At 40.6% G+C, this 15,332-nt stretch overlaps 1 protein-coding gene across 1 annotated transcript in view; it reads left to right on the top strand.

Moving 5' to 3' along the window:
• LOC149752689 (uncharacterized) overlaps nt 1-2,550 on the top strand; it is a 33,401-nt gene extending 30,851 nt beyond the window's left edge. The window contains exon 2 of the mRNA XM_089925725.1: nt 1,558-2,550. Within this exon, the coding sequence (XP_089781851.1) occupies nt 1,558-1,644 (87 nt within the window). The 3' untranslated portion in view covers nt 1,645-2,550. The remainder of the gene's footprint in view (nt 1-1,557) is intronic.
• The last annotated feature ends 12,782 nt before the right edge of the window (nt 2,551-15,332 follow it).

Genomic DNA, 15,332 nt, shown 5'->3' with positions numbered 1-15,332 from the left:
AGGTCATTAATTCAAATCCGGAACAGTTGCCGAGCCGACTCCAGAAAAGCATGAGTCGACTCCCGCTACAGCCGAGTCGACTCCAGATCGTGCGAGTCGACTCTGACCCCAACGGACATATTGTCAGGATGTGCAGAGTGTGCAGAACGGGCAGAAAAAGGTGTCTAACGGCTAGTTTCCGTGGGGGATGGCTTAAATAGCCACAGAGAACTGTAGCAAGAGAGAGAAGCACCATTCCACTCAAAGAAATCAAGCATCCTATCTTGGCCAACTGGTTTTCAACAGAAAAGAAAGAAGAGCGCCATTAACTCCATCCAGCTACCTCTTTCCAGCATTTAAAGAAGTCTCCTCCTGCCTTCAAGTCGACCAGACATTCAAGAGGAGACTCACAGTTCAAGAAGCCCTACTCTACTCCAACTCAAACGTGTTTGAGGGCTCTTAACTTCTCTCTAGTTTATATTGCTGTATATCTGCTTTTTAGAAGCTCTGTTTTTCTATTTGTCTTTGTTCTTTCCATCTTGTCTTTGCTTGATTCAATCAGAGGATTGAATCAAGAGTGTAGTGGTTGGTTGGTGAGCCGAGGGTAAAACCAACGTGTAAGGGTTCGATTGTGATCCCGAAAAAACAATCGGGGTGGTTCTAGTCGGTGAGCCTGGAAAAACCGACCGAGTTCGTTGTGAGCTCGTAAAACAACAAGTTGGGTTGTGAGCTTGTAAAACAACCGGCTGTAATCCAAGGGTTATAGTGAATTCCCAAGTGAGACTTGGGGAGTGGACGTAGGAGCAAGGGATAGCTCCGAACCACTATAAACATTGTATTTGTGATTGCTTGTGTCTCTCTCTCTCACTCTCATTTCACTCACAGCACATAGCAACTAATTAATCATCTTGCAAAAGTATTAATTTGTCATCCACAAACGTTTTAATTACAAAATTATTTTAAAACCCAATTCACCCCCCCTCTTGGGTTGTCTTTCTGGGCAACAAGTGGTATCAGAGCCTAAACTCTTCTACCCTAAGAGTAAAAGATCAAAATGACAACCCCATTTGGATCTTCCCACATTGAGGGTCAGTCCACCCAAAGACCCCCATTCTTTAATGGATCCGACTACTCATATTGGAAGGCTAGGATGAGAATATTTATTCAAGCCCAAGACTATGAGATGTGGACCATTGTAGTAAATGGACCATACATCCCATCCATCTATGTAGAGGGTGTCACTGTACCCAAACTCGAAAAGGATTGGAATGACCATGACATGAGAAAGGCACAACTCAATTCCAAAGCAATGAATGTGCTTTACTGTGCATTAGATAGGAATGAATTCAATAGAGTCTCTACTTGCAATTCTGCAAAAGAGATTTGGGATAGACTTGAAGTGACCCATGAGGGCACGAATCAAGTCAAAGAATCCACAATAAACATATTGGTTCATAAGTATGAACTATTTAAGATGGATTCTAATGAAACAATCACTTGCATGTTCACTAGATTTACTGACATTGTCAATGGCCTAAAAAGCCTTGGCAAAAACTATACTAACAGTGATTTTGTCAGGAAGATTCTTCGCTGTCTACCAAGGTCATGGGAAGCCAAGGTGACGGCAATCCAAGAAGCCAAGGACTTGAACAAGCTACCACTTGAGGAGCTTTTTGGATCCCTAATGACGCACGAGCTAACAATGAAGCAACACAGCGAAGAAGAGTCCTCCCATAAGAAAAAGGTAATAGCTCTCAAATCTACATCATCTAACAAAGACTTGTCTTGCAGTAGCAGCAGTGAAGAAGAAGATCACGAGGGAGAGGATGATGAGGCTCTTCTCGTACGTAAGTTCAGAAGATTCATCAACCAAAAGAAGTCCTTTCATCAAAGGAGAGGCCCCTCAAATTTCTATCGAAAGGATAAAGGTAAGGAAAGGAAAAATGAGGGGATTGGATGTTATGAGTGCAAGAAGTCGGGACACATCAGAGCTGAGTGTCCTTTACTGAAGAAGGGGAGCAAGTACAAGAAGAAGAAAGCCCTTGTCACCACCCTATCGGACTCCGACACATCATCATCATCATCGGATGAGGAACAAGGAGAAAAGGCCAATTTCTGCTTCATGGCCAATGAAAATGAGGTAACATCCGCATCACATTTAGATTTTACTTTCGATGAATTATATGATGCTTTCAATGAATTAATGGATGAATACAAAACAATAAACGTTAAAAACAAAGAATTAAAAATAACTAACCAAACTCATCTCCGTAAGTATGATTCATTAGTTAAGGATAAAGATGTTCTTATCAAAGAAAATGCAGAACTTAAAACAAGTAACCAAATCTTGATACAAAAGAATAATACCTTAACTAAAGAAAATGAAAGGCTGAACAAAGAAACATTAGAACCCAAAAATAATAAACATATAAATGAGAGTCTCACAAAAGAACTAAATAATCTAAAAGCAGAAAAACAAACACTAACTAAAGAACTTGAAAAATACAAACCCTTGGTTGAAAAATTTACATATAGTTCTGAAAAATTGAATATGATATTTAATAGTCAACGAGCGGTATTCAATAGAGCGGGTTTAGGGTATAAACCTAAACATAAGCAAAAACTTCTTAGTAACTTCTTTGTTAAAGCAGGAAAAAGTAAAACTAAGAAAATAACCTGCTTTTGTTGTGGAATTTTAGGACATAAAGCAAATGTGTGTAAGTATAGGAAAGGAAAAACTAAAAGAAAAATTAAGAGGGTTTGGGTTCCAAAAGGAACCAACATTACTAACCATGAAGGACCCAAGAAAACTTGGGTACCTAAGATTATATGATTTGCTTGTGTAGGAGTGTCTTGCAGCCAAGGTCGACAAAAATTGTTGGTACTTAGATAGTGGCTGCTCAAGACACATGACGGGTGACAAGGATCAATTCTTCACCCTTGAAGCTAAGAAGGGAGGTGTTGTGACTTTTGGAGACAATAACCAAGGTCACATCATTGGTATAGGTAAAGTACAAATTATCCCTTCAACTTTTATTGATAATGTTCGATATGTTGATGGTCTTAAGCATAATTTATTAAGCATTAGTCAATTATGTGATAGAGGTTATAATGTTATGTTTAAACCATCACTATGCATCATAACAAACCCAAATGACAATAGTTTAGTTTTTAAAGGAATAAGACGTGGAAATGTGTATGTTGTAGACCTTGAGGATCTTGCCAAACACAACCCATGTTTAGTTGTTAATGAAACTAAGGATAATGATGCTAGTTGGTTATGGCACCGTAAGTTAGGTCATGCAAGCATGGACACCATATCTAAACTAGTTAAAAGAGATTCTGTGATAGGTTTGCCAAAATTAAAATTTGAAAAGAATAAAATATGTGAAGCATGTCAATTTGGCAAACAATCAAGGAACTCCTTTAAATCTATAAATTGTGTCTCTACCTCTAGACCTCTAGAACTACTACACATGGACCTATTCGGACCAACTAGAACCACAAGTCTAGGTGGAAATAAATATGGTCTAGTTATCGTAGATGATTATTCTAGATATACTTGGGTCATGTTCTTAGGCCATAAGGATCAAGCATTTTTAATTTTCAAGAAATTTCATAAAGAAGTAACAAATGCTAGAGATACTTCTGTAATAGCTATTAGAAGTGACCATGGTACCGAATTTGAAAATCATTTATTTGATGAGTTTTGTAGTAAAAAGGGAATAACACACAATTTTTCTGCACCTAGGACACCACAACAAAATGGAGTTGTGGAGAGGAAAAATAGAACTCTAGAGGAAATGGCTAGAACTATGTTGTGTGAAAGTAACCTCCCTAAGTACTTTTGGGGAGAAGCTGTCAATACTTCTTGTCATATATTAAATAGAGTTTTATTAAGACCCATCATAAAGAAAACACCTTATGAACTTTGGAAAAACAGAAAACCAAAAGTGAACTATTTTCATATTTTTGGATGTAGGTGTTTTGTTCATAATAATGGAAAAGATAATCTAGGAAAATTTGACTCTAAATCTGATGAGGGCATATTCTTGGGGTACTCCACAACTAGTAAAGTCTATAGAATCTTTAATAAAAGAACCCTAGTTATAGAAGAATCCATACATGTTATTTTTGATGATTTTAGTGATATCTCTTCTAGCAAGAGAGTTAATTTTGATGATGATGGTGAAATTCTTGAAGAGAAGATAGATGAGATGACATTACAAGATGATAATCAAAAATTAATTGGAAATGCATCATCAAGCCAAGAGGCTATTATGGATAATGGGCTGACTAAGGCTTGGAGGTTTGCTCACGAGCATCCTAAGGAATTAATTCTAGATGATCCATCTCAACCTGTTAGGACTAGAGCATCTCTTAGGAACTTAAACAATCATCTAGCTTTCGTTTCACATTTTGAGCCCAAACACATAGAAGAAGCTGAAAAAGATGTAAATTGGATAAATGCAATGCAAGAAGAATTAAACCAATTTACTAGAAACAAAGTATGGAATCTAGTTGAAAGACCTACTGAATATTCAATTATAGGTACCAAATGGATTTATAAAAATAAACTTGATGAAAATGGAATTGTAATAAGGAATAAGGCTAGACTAGTAGCAAAGGGTTATAATCAAGAAGAAGGTATAGATTTTGATGAAACCTTTGCTCCTGTAGCTAGACTTGAAGCAATTAGACTTTTACTAGCATTTGCATGCTCTAAGGACTTCAAATTATTTCAAATGGATGTAAAAAGTGCATTCTTAAATGGGTATATTAATGAGGAGGTATATGTAGAACAACCTCCTGATTTTGAAAATCATCAATACCCTAATCATGTATATAAATTGAACAAGGCACTTTATAGTTTGAAACAAGCACCTAGAGCATGGTATGAGAGGCTTAGCAAATTCCTATTAGAACATGAGTTTTCTAGGGGTAATGTAGATACAACATTGTTTCTAAAGAAGATAAACAAAGATATGTTGTTAGTACAGATTTATGTTGATGATATTATTTTCGGTGCTACTAACAATCGCCTCTGCGAAGAATTTGCTGACTTGATGCAGAGTAAATTTGAAATGAGCATGATGGGAGAGCTGAATTATTTCCTCGGGCTTCAAATCAAACAATCTGAAGAAGGCATCTTCATCAATCAAGCTAAGTACATCAAGGAGATGCTTAAGAAGTTTGATATGGAGGGGAACAAGTCAATCAGCACCCCCATGAGCTCATTATGCAAATTAGACCAAGATGAATCAGGTAAATCTGTAGATCAGAAATTATATAGAGGTATGATAGGATCTTTATTGTATCTTACTGCAAGTAGACCTGATATCATGTTTAGTGTTTGCATGTGTGCTAGATATCAGTCTAATCCTAAGGAATCTCATCTAATTGCAGTCAAGAGAATCTTTAAATACCTAATAGGAACAAAGAATATAGGGTTATGGTATTCTAAAGAATCTAGCCTAAACTTAATAGGATACACAGATTCAGACTTTGCTGGATGTAAACTTGATAGAAAAAGCACCAGCGGGTCATGTCAATTCCTAAGAGAAAACTTAATCTCATGGTTTAGCAAGAAACAAAACTCGGTTGCATTATTTACTGCTGAAGCTGAATATGTTGCAGCCGGGAGTTGTTGTGCTCAAATCTTGTGGATCAAACAACAATTGGAAGATTATGGCATTAAACAAGATAAAATTCCCATTAATTGTGATAATACAAGTGCCATTAACCTAACTAAAAATCCAATTCAGCATTCAAGAACTAAACATATTGAGATAAGACATCACTTCATAAGAGATCATGTACTGAATGGTGATGTGACACTTCAATTTGTTTGCACTGATGATCAATTAGCTGACATTTTTACAAAACCCTTAAGTGAAGCGAGATTTAGTGTGCTTAGGAGGGGATTAGGAGTGATTGATCCATCCTAGTGGTATTTTCCACTAGTTCATTGATTTTGATGATTAAAAATAGAGTTTCTCAACTATGATCATCAAATTAGATCATAACTTAGTGAGTGTCCCTGGTTTGGTACGAAAATAGCATAACTTTTAGGTGCGTGCCAGAGTTCGAGTCGACTCGAGTAAGTTTCGGAGTCGGCTCATAAGAAGGAGTCGACTTGCACACAGACGGGAGTCGACTCGAGGAAGATGAAGCATAAGAGGAGTCGACTCGCACATTGACGGGAGTCGACTCTAAGTCGATGGCTCATGAGGGGGAGTCGACTCGCGCATACTTTGGAGTCGACTCGAGGTCGAGTCGACTCGCGACTCAGTGGAGTCGACTCAAGGTCGGGATCCGGGTTTTTAACCCTAATCCAAGCGTTTTATCAACACTTCTATTCACCGCCGCCACTGTTCAAAAAAACCCTAGAGCCGTCTCCTAGATCGTCTCCGACCGTCCTTAGGACTTTTTCCGTCGACCTTCCTCCGTCCATTAGCGTTCTACCCCATTCTAGGTCGACCATGCCTCGTAAAGCCGTTGTCCCAAGCCGGAAGAGGCCCCAACCCGCGAGCGGCACCGAGCGACGGTCCAAAGCTCGGAACGATCCCGTGAGGCCACAACCTCCGGCTCGTTCTCCGCCAAGGGAGGTTCCCTCGAGGCCGTGCGCCGGGAAGGCGGTCTCCACCGGGAGATACATCGATTTTGACTATCTCTCCCGGGAGGGCTTTACCATAGGAGAGAGATTGCGGGCCCAGGGTTTAGAGTATTTTTGTTCCTTAGATCTCCCCACATACCCTGGCCTAGTTAGAGAGTTTTATGGTACTGTCCATAGGGGCAATGGGGGAATAGAGGGAACTGTAGCCGGTGTCCCATTGTTTATTCCCGAGGATTTCATAGCCCAAATCCTCCACCTTCCATAAGTAGGGGTAGCTCCCACACACCCCGAGGATAGGACTGAGGCCCTTACGGCCATTCTAGGACATCCACCTCAGTCCCCCTTAGATGAGGTGTCCGCTAGCTCACTTTCTATTGAGATGCGGCTCCTCTTGAGTATCATCTCTAGGTCCCTCTTTCCGAAGACTGGCCGCTTCGATTTTGTATCTAAGAGAGACCTAGCTCTTATGTTCTACATCCTCCAGGACACCCCAATCAACTTTCCCAAGATGATGTATAGATACCTATGTGAGCCACTAGATAGACCTAGGCTCACCCTCCCCTATGGCATGATGTTCACTCTTCTATTTAGGGAGGCCGAGATTCCCATTCCTGAGGGGGAACCCTCTCGCGCATTGCGATGGACAGATCGCATGCGTCCGGGAACCCTACACAGGATGGAGTTTCGGAAGGTCGAGGGAACCTGGGTTAGGAAATCATCCACCTCCACACATACCACCAGACATTCCCCCAGTCCTGACCCAGACTCAGACTATCCTACCTTTCCCTCCACCTCTGCTCCCACCACCTCTGCCGGACCCTCCTCCTCAGCTCCACCTACTCAGCCCATGGAGGTCCGGATCTCTCCTGAGCAGCTCCGAGAGTTGCGGCAGGAGATAGTTAGAGATCTCCGGGACGACCTGCTTAGGGAGCTCCGAGGTCCAGCCAGTGCCCCATCTTCTGCATTAGTTCCCTCATTCTCAGCCGTGACCGAGATGACGGCTCATGTGAGGGAGGAGATCTTCAATGTCAGAAGCCTGGTACAAGCCCAATTCTTAAACATGAGCGATATCACAAGCAACACACGAAAGTTGCGAGATAGCATCCGACAGGATATGGGCACCACTACTCAGGGGGCCGAGCGCTTGGCGAATGTGCTCATCGCCAAGCTGGACACACTCCAGGAGACAGTGACTGAGCTCTCCACGACACACAGCAGGGCCACTTCGGCTATTATCAGACAGTTAGAGCACGTCACCACTGCGGTCACCCTACTCATGGAACAACAGTCCAGACTGCCCACGGGAACCGCATCCTCCTCGAGGAAGCCTTAGATATCTTTTTGTATTTTGACATGTATTCTTTTTGCTTTACTTATTGTATTCACAAATGTATTTACATACACATCAATACAAAGAGTAGACATATTCTCTTCAATTTTGTGCAATTTGCTCTCTAATTGATTGCGTGTTATACTCACTTCCTTTTTGATACGATGACAAAAAGGGGGAGAAATATTTAATAGATATGTAAATGGAATCAACATAAAAGAAATCAAAAATTAAAACATAATTTGTTCTTAGTGGATTTGGTACCTCGAGGCTCATTATCTCTCTGTTGGGGCTCCTAATGGAGTAATCTCCAGAATCTATTCAAGGAATATTCGGAGATTAGTTGAATCCTACTCAAGAACAAATTGACAGATTTTCCCTCTAAAAACCAAAAATTTCAGTTCAAAAACTTCAATACATTAAAAGAAAATTCAGAGAATCAAAACAAAGTAGAATGCATATGTTGAGGGGGAGAATCTGAATTTTTAAGAAAGTCAAATCATTAAATATATATAAGCCAAACAATTGAGTGCATGACATGAAGGCTTATATAATTCTAAATGAAAGGGGGAGCTTTAACTCCAAAAATTTATTGTTTCACACCTTTCAAGTTTGGATAAATTAAAAAAAAAAATCAGACACTTGAATTCATTTATAGATTTCATTTTCTTGTTTATTGAGCAATTCACTTTACATATACTCAATGTTTTGTCATCATCAAAAAGGGGAAGATTGTGGAGTGATTGATTAAAACCCTATTTGATTTTGATGAGCTCAAAGCATTTGAGTATATCTTTTGTTTACTAATGAATTCAATTGAGTGTTTCAGTGAAAATCTTGTCTAAGTGTTTCTAGACTTGGTTCAAGATATTTTGGATAAGTTAAGAAGTCAGTTTGAACCAAAGTCTGAGACTCGAGTCGACTCCGGGAGATTACGAGTCGACTCCAAGCGTATCAGAATCACTGGCACGGGCTCGAGTCGACTCCGGATCATTACGAGTCGACTCCGACTAAGAACTGACAGACGAACAGAAAGACTCAACTCAAAACCTGTCAGCGAGTCGACTCCTGAAGTGCGCGAGTCGACTCCGATGATTACCGAGTCGACTCCGGAGTAGTATGAGTCGACTCCAAGGAGTTACAGACAGAAAAGTCAGAGAGCGATTTTCGACCCTAAGATTCGAGTCGACTCCTGTGGAACGCGAGTCGACTCCGATGGTTGGCAGGTCGACTCCAAAGAAAGCGAGAGTCGACTCTCAGTGGTACACAAGGCAAAAGTCAGAGAGCAGTTTTCGGACTCTGAGATCCGAGTCGACTCCCGCAATGCGCGAGTCGACTCCGAGACAGCGCGACCCCAAAAAGACAGAAGACCGAATTATTATCTCTGAAGAGCCGAGTCGACTCCCAGACAGCTCGAGTCGACTCCAAGGCAGCGCTACATCAAAAAGACAGAAGGCTGTGTTTCGGAAACTGAGAGCCGAGTCGACTCCGGAATAGTTCGAGTCGACTCCAAGACTGGACGAGCCAAAAGACAGAAGATCGGGAGTTCGGGCTCTGAGCGCCGAGTCGACTTCCAGGATTGCCGAGGCGACTCGAGTGGGCCAAGTTGAAAAATTAGCTCCATGGACTTCATGGGATGAGCCGACTCCGAAAATGGCAAGTCAGCTCCAGAAGTTGGCGAGTCGACTCCGGGTTAAGCCGAGTCGACTCCCAGTCGCGGAGGTCATTAATTCAAATCCGGAACAGTTGCCGAGCCGACTCCAGAAAAGCATGAGTCGACTCCCGCTACAGCCGAGTCGACTCCAGATCGCGCGAGTCGACTCCGACCCCAACGGACATATTGTCAGGATGTGCAGAGTGTGCAGAACGGACAAAAAAAGGTGTCTAACGGCTAGTTTCCGTGGGGGATGGCTTAAATAGCCACAGAGAACTGTAGCAAGAGAGAGAAGCATCATTCCACTCAAAGAAATCAAGCATCCTATCTCGGCCAACTGGTTTTCAACAGAAAAGAAGGAAGAGCGCCATTAACTCCATCCAGCTACCTCTTCCCAGCATTTAAAGAAGTCTCCTCCTGCCTTCAAGTCGACCAGACATTCAAGAGGAGACTCACAGTTCAAGAAGCCCTACTCTACTCCAACTCAAACGTGTTTGAGGGCTCTTAACTTCTCTCTAGTTTATATTGCTGTATATCTGCTTTTTAGAAGCTCTGTTTTTCTATTTATCTTTGTTCTTTCCATCTTGTCTTTGCTTGATTCAATCAGAGTGTAGAGGTTGGTTGGTGAGCCGAGGGTAAAACCAACGTGTAAGGGTTCGATTGTGATCCCGGAAAAACAATCGGGGTGGTTCTAGTCGGTGAGCCTGGAAAAACCGACCGAGTTCGTTGTGAGCTCGTAAAACAACAAGTTGGGTTGTGAGCTTGTAAAACAACCGGCTGTAATCCAAGGGGTTATAGTGAATTTCCAAGTGAGACTTGGGGAGTGGACGTAGAAGCAAGGGATAGCTCCGAACCACTATAAACATTGTGTTTGTGATTGCTTGTGTCTCTCTCTCTCACTCTCATTTCACTCACAGCACATAGCAACTAATTAATCATCTTGCAAAAGTATTAATTAGTCATCCACAAATGTTTTAATTGCAAAATTATTTTAAAACCCAATTCACCCCCCCTCTTGGGTTGTCTTTCTGGGCAACAATCCGGGTTTGACCAAATTTGATTCGGTGCAACACAAGGGGATTAGGCTCAGATGATGTGGCAATTAGTGGTGACATGGAATTGGATTTCATGAATTTTAAATAACCTAAAAATTAATGCATGGCGCATGAACCCATTGCTTGACACTTGGCGACATTGCTTGGTGTTTGAATTTAAATTCAAACATTAAGCAATGTGTTAAATGAATTTAATCACTCAAACCATCAGCTAGGGTGGCGTATGAGTTTTTGAATGGATTAAATTCAAATTTCAAGAGGTGAGTTCCAAAATATGAAGTCTTTTGCCTTGCTGCATGGAATTCTACATCACTCCCCCCTTGCGCATGTGTTTAAAGTTTGAATTTAAATCAGATTTGGTTGAGATCTGATTTGGGTTGTTCCTATTCCATTGCTTGCACCAACTAAAGGAGGTTTTCAGAAGCTAATTTTTGAATTTTGAATGAAATTCGAATGCCATTAAAAGGGGTCAAAAATGGGTGTCGGCTACACATTGCATTGCATCCTTCTTCCTCACACGCCTCCTTCCCCTCTTCCTTCTCCATTTTAGCTAGGTTTTTCAGGGTGAATATCTGGAAGATTCAAGATCAGATCTGAGTTCTCTACTTTTTCTACAAACCTCATCTTCATCTGCTTCAAGACGATTGATTAAGAGTTGATTGAATCCCGACGAGCAGATTTCAGCCTTTAAGTGTTCTGCAGCTGCTAGCACTGTTGTAGAAGAAGATCCTTCAGGATTTCGCGTGTACTTCTCGTAGAGGCCATTCGTGTGCGTCGCTGCAAAGTCAAAGATCAGATCCACAACTTTCATCCATCATAAAAGATATTAATCTAGCATTAATCATTTATTATGATGTCAAGGTATAGGTCCAATTCTCCGAGATTTTACCCTCTTTTGGAGCTCCTCATGGAGATATCTCCAAAATCCATTCGATGGATATTCGAAGATTAATTGGAATAGAGTTCTTAAGTTTTAGATCTGATAGTTAATCATGCATAAAAGTTTTAGCATAATTGTTTAAACGATTCCGGCATAATCCTATGTATTCTTAATGTGTTGATTTCTAGATTTGATCTTGTAAGCATGCATGATTTTATTGTTTGATTCATTTTTCTACTGCATTTTTGAAACTTAAAAAGAACTACGTGTGGCTTGATCACCCTTGTGAAGGGGTACGTAGGCAACCCGATCAGGTTCAGCCATGGTTTTCCAAAAAAAAAAAAAAATTCAGCATGCTAAACACCAAAGAACCTAGTATTAACTTTCAATGGCATGGTAAGAAACCAAGTCTTGGTTATCTCAAGATTTGGGGATGTCCGGCCCAAGTCAAGCGACAACAGGCAGACAAGTTAGAGGCTAGGACAATTGGTGCACGTTTCATTGGATATCCTAAAGAGTCGTTAGGATATAATTTTTACATCCCAGAGGATCACAAAGTATTTGTGAGCCGACATGCCATCTTCTTGAAAAAATAGTTTATCCTTGATAGAGGCAGTGGGAGAAAAATTGAGCTCGAAGAAAAAGTCTTTGGAGAGCAACGAGCAATTGAGCCTAGTGACCCTATTCACATCGAGCCAATACATGAAGAACCTCGTCCACTTCGTAGATCTAGTAGGATCTCCCATCCTCCTGAAAGATACTTAGATATGCTTACAGAGAAAATAGAGGAAGAGTTTCTCATGGGAGAAAGAGATCATAGTGATGATCTCAAGATCTACAATGAAACGATGTTAGACATCGACTTCGAAAAATGGATGGATGCGATGAAGTCAGAAATAGACTCCATGCATTCCAACTAAGTATGGACCTTAGTAGATCCGCTTGAAGGTATAGTACCTATTGGGTGTAAATAGATCTACAAAAGGAAAATAGGTTCGGATGGCAAGGTAGAGACCTATAAGGCAAGGTTTGCGGCAAAAAGTTATAGTCAGCGCGAAGGCATTGACTATCAGGATACCTTTTCACCGGCAGCCATGCTGAAATCCATTCGAATGTTGCTTGCCATTGCAGCTTATCATGATTATGAGATATGGCAGATGGATGTGAAAACTGCATTCCTTAATAGATATCTTAAGGAAGATATATATATGGAATGACCTCAGGGTTTCACTTTCAGTGATGGTGATCATAAGGTCTGCAAGCTGCAAAGATCCATTTATGGACTAAAGCAAGCATCTCGAAGTTAAAACACTCGTTTCAATGATGTGATCAAATTGTTTGATTTCAACAAGAACAAAGAGGAACCATGTGTGTATAAAAAGGTCAGTGGAAGGGCTATAGTATTCCTCGTATTGTACGTGGATGATATACTCCTGATTGGGAATGATATTCCCATGCTCACATCGGTCAAGTTATGGTTGTCTAAGAAATTCTCCATGAAAGACCTAGGTGAAGCGTCTTATATTTTGGGGATTAAGGTCTATAGAGATAGATCTAAGAGGATGCTTGGCCTATCATAGAAAATATACATAGAGAAAGTGCTGAAGAGGTTCAGCATGGAAAACTCTAAGAGAGGATTGTTACCCCTAAGGCATGTGATAAATCTCTCCAAGAAGATGTGTCCCAAAACATCTGAGGAGATTCAGCGCATGAGTAGGATCCTTTATGCATCGGCAATATGGAGCCTCATGTATGCCATGCTATGTACTCGACCTGATATAGCACATGCTGTGAGTGTCACGAGCAGATATCAGTCAAATCCAGGCGAGGAGCATTGGATGGCTGTGAAAAATATCCTTAAGTACTTGAGAAGGACTAAGGATATGTTTTTGGTCTTTGGGGGAGACACAGAGTTAAAGGTAGAAGGATATACTGATTCAGACTTCATAACTGACCCTGATGATAGAAAGTCTAGATCAAGATATGTATTCTTATGCAATGGAGGATCGGTAAATTGGAAGAGTTCCAAGCAACCGATTATTGCAGATTCTACCATGAAAGCAGAGTACATTGCTGCATTGGATGCTGCAAAGGAAGCGTTCTGGTACAAAAAGTTTGTCGAAGAGCTAGGACTCAAGTCATCAGATGTCATAACCCTTTTCTACGATAATAACGGCGCCATAACACTGGCTAAGGAGCCGAGGTCTCACCAGAAGTCCAAGTACATAGAGCGGCGATTTCATCGCGACTACCTCGAAAAGAAGTATGTAGAGGTGCAGAGAGTAGACTCCACTAATAACGTGGCGGACCCATTCATTAAGCAGCTGAGTCAGAAGAAATTAGAAGTCCATCTTGAGAAAATGGGACTTAAATACATGTCTAATTGGCTTTAGTGCAAGTGGGAGATTGTTAGAAGTATGCCCTAAAAGCCAACGTGGCTGACGTATATTTGAAGTCTGGAGCATAAATTTGTAATTTGACACTTATTAATAAATAAGATTGGGCAATTTGTTTATCATTTATGTTTATATGCATCCATGAATCGTCCAAAGAAATTAATAGATGATGACACATATTCTCAAGGAGTTGAGAATTTGAGGCATGTGTCATTAAGGATTAATTTCTAAATGCTCATGATCGATAAATCCATCACGAGGGACAGTGATTGATCCGCTGAGATTAGTGCACAGATCACTTAGTCAGATGGACGAGTCTCGAGTCCACAGTGTAGAGACACTAGAGTGATTATGCGAGTACTTGTTAGAGAATAAGGTACTGAGCGTGACCAAAGATAGTAGTCACATGGATGTCTATCCACTCGTCAGTGACTATTTATGCTGCAGTTGTATGACTGGTCCTTTAACCTGCGATGCCTCAGCTATTCACTATGAGGTTGCTGTAGTTTGACGAGCATGAGAACTTGGGCCCTAGCCATTCGGATCCTTGTAGTGCGGATTGGCTACAGTAGGTTCATTTTGGAATAGGGTTGCATCTAGATGGGATCTATCGATTTTGATAGATTAGGAATGATCCTATGTGATTTATGAGACTGAGTTCGATAAATTTCTGACTAGGTATTTTGGAAAAAGAGTTTTTCATATCTTGAACTGGAAGTCGAATAAATTTAACATATGACGGACGATGGGATTTGACGAGATATTCATAACCTCCGTCATGTCGGGATCCATGATAGAGAGACTGTATCATACGCTAACTGCATCAAAAGTTTCAGATATTCCATTCTGCTGGGTTGCCACCACATACTGCTAGGTGTCACTAGTGGATTGTAAGACTCGAAGGTATTCACTTAGTGATCAGTGAACCCTAAGAGTAGAACTGAAATTGTTTCAGTCCACTGAAAGTGATATTGAGATGGAGATCTCAATATGATTCACTACCAGTCAGAATAGAACCTACGGGGTCACACACATAGAGGATTTAATTAGTCAGACTATCATAATTGTGATTTGGAATCACAATAGAAATCAATCATCAATATGATTGGTGATTGAATTAACCCACTAAGAGTTAGTGAGTTAATGAAAGAAGCATTAAATGGAATTGATTGTAATTGATTGCAATTGGGCTAATTTAATGAGCCAAATCAAATTAGGTTCGATCCAAATTGATTTGGGTTCATGATTGGGTTAATTTGATTAAATCAAGATTTGTGCGGATTTTAAAGTCTACATGTCGTCATAGAATGAATATGACTTAAGTTGTGTTCACACTATGCAGACTTTAAAGTCCCCATGGCGTCGTATGATGCATGCTCCCAAATTAATTATTCTAATATGATTAGGAGTTAGCCTAAGTCC

This window comes from Phoenix dactylifera, chromosome 10 (assembly GCF_051530095.1).
Source record: "Phoenix dactylifera cultivar Ajwa chromosome 10, Ajwa_hap1_PhDact_Kaust_v1.1, whole genome shotgun sequence".
Taxonomy (NCBI): Eukaryota; Viridiplantae; Streptophyta; class Magnoliopsida; order Arecales; family Arecaceae; genus Phoenix; species Phoenix dactylifera.
Note: the sequence above shows the minus strand (reverse complement) of the source record. Positions and strands in the feature narration are given on the sequence as shown.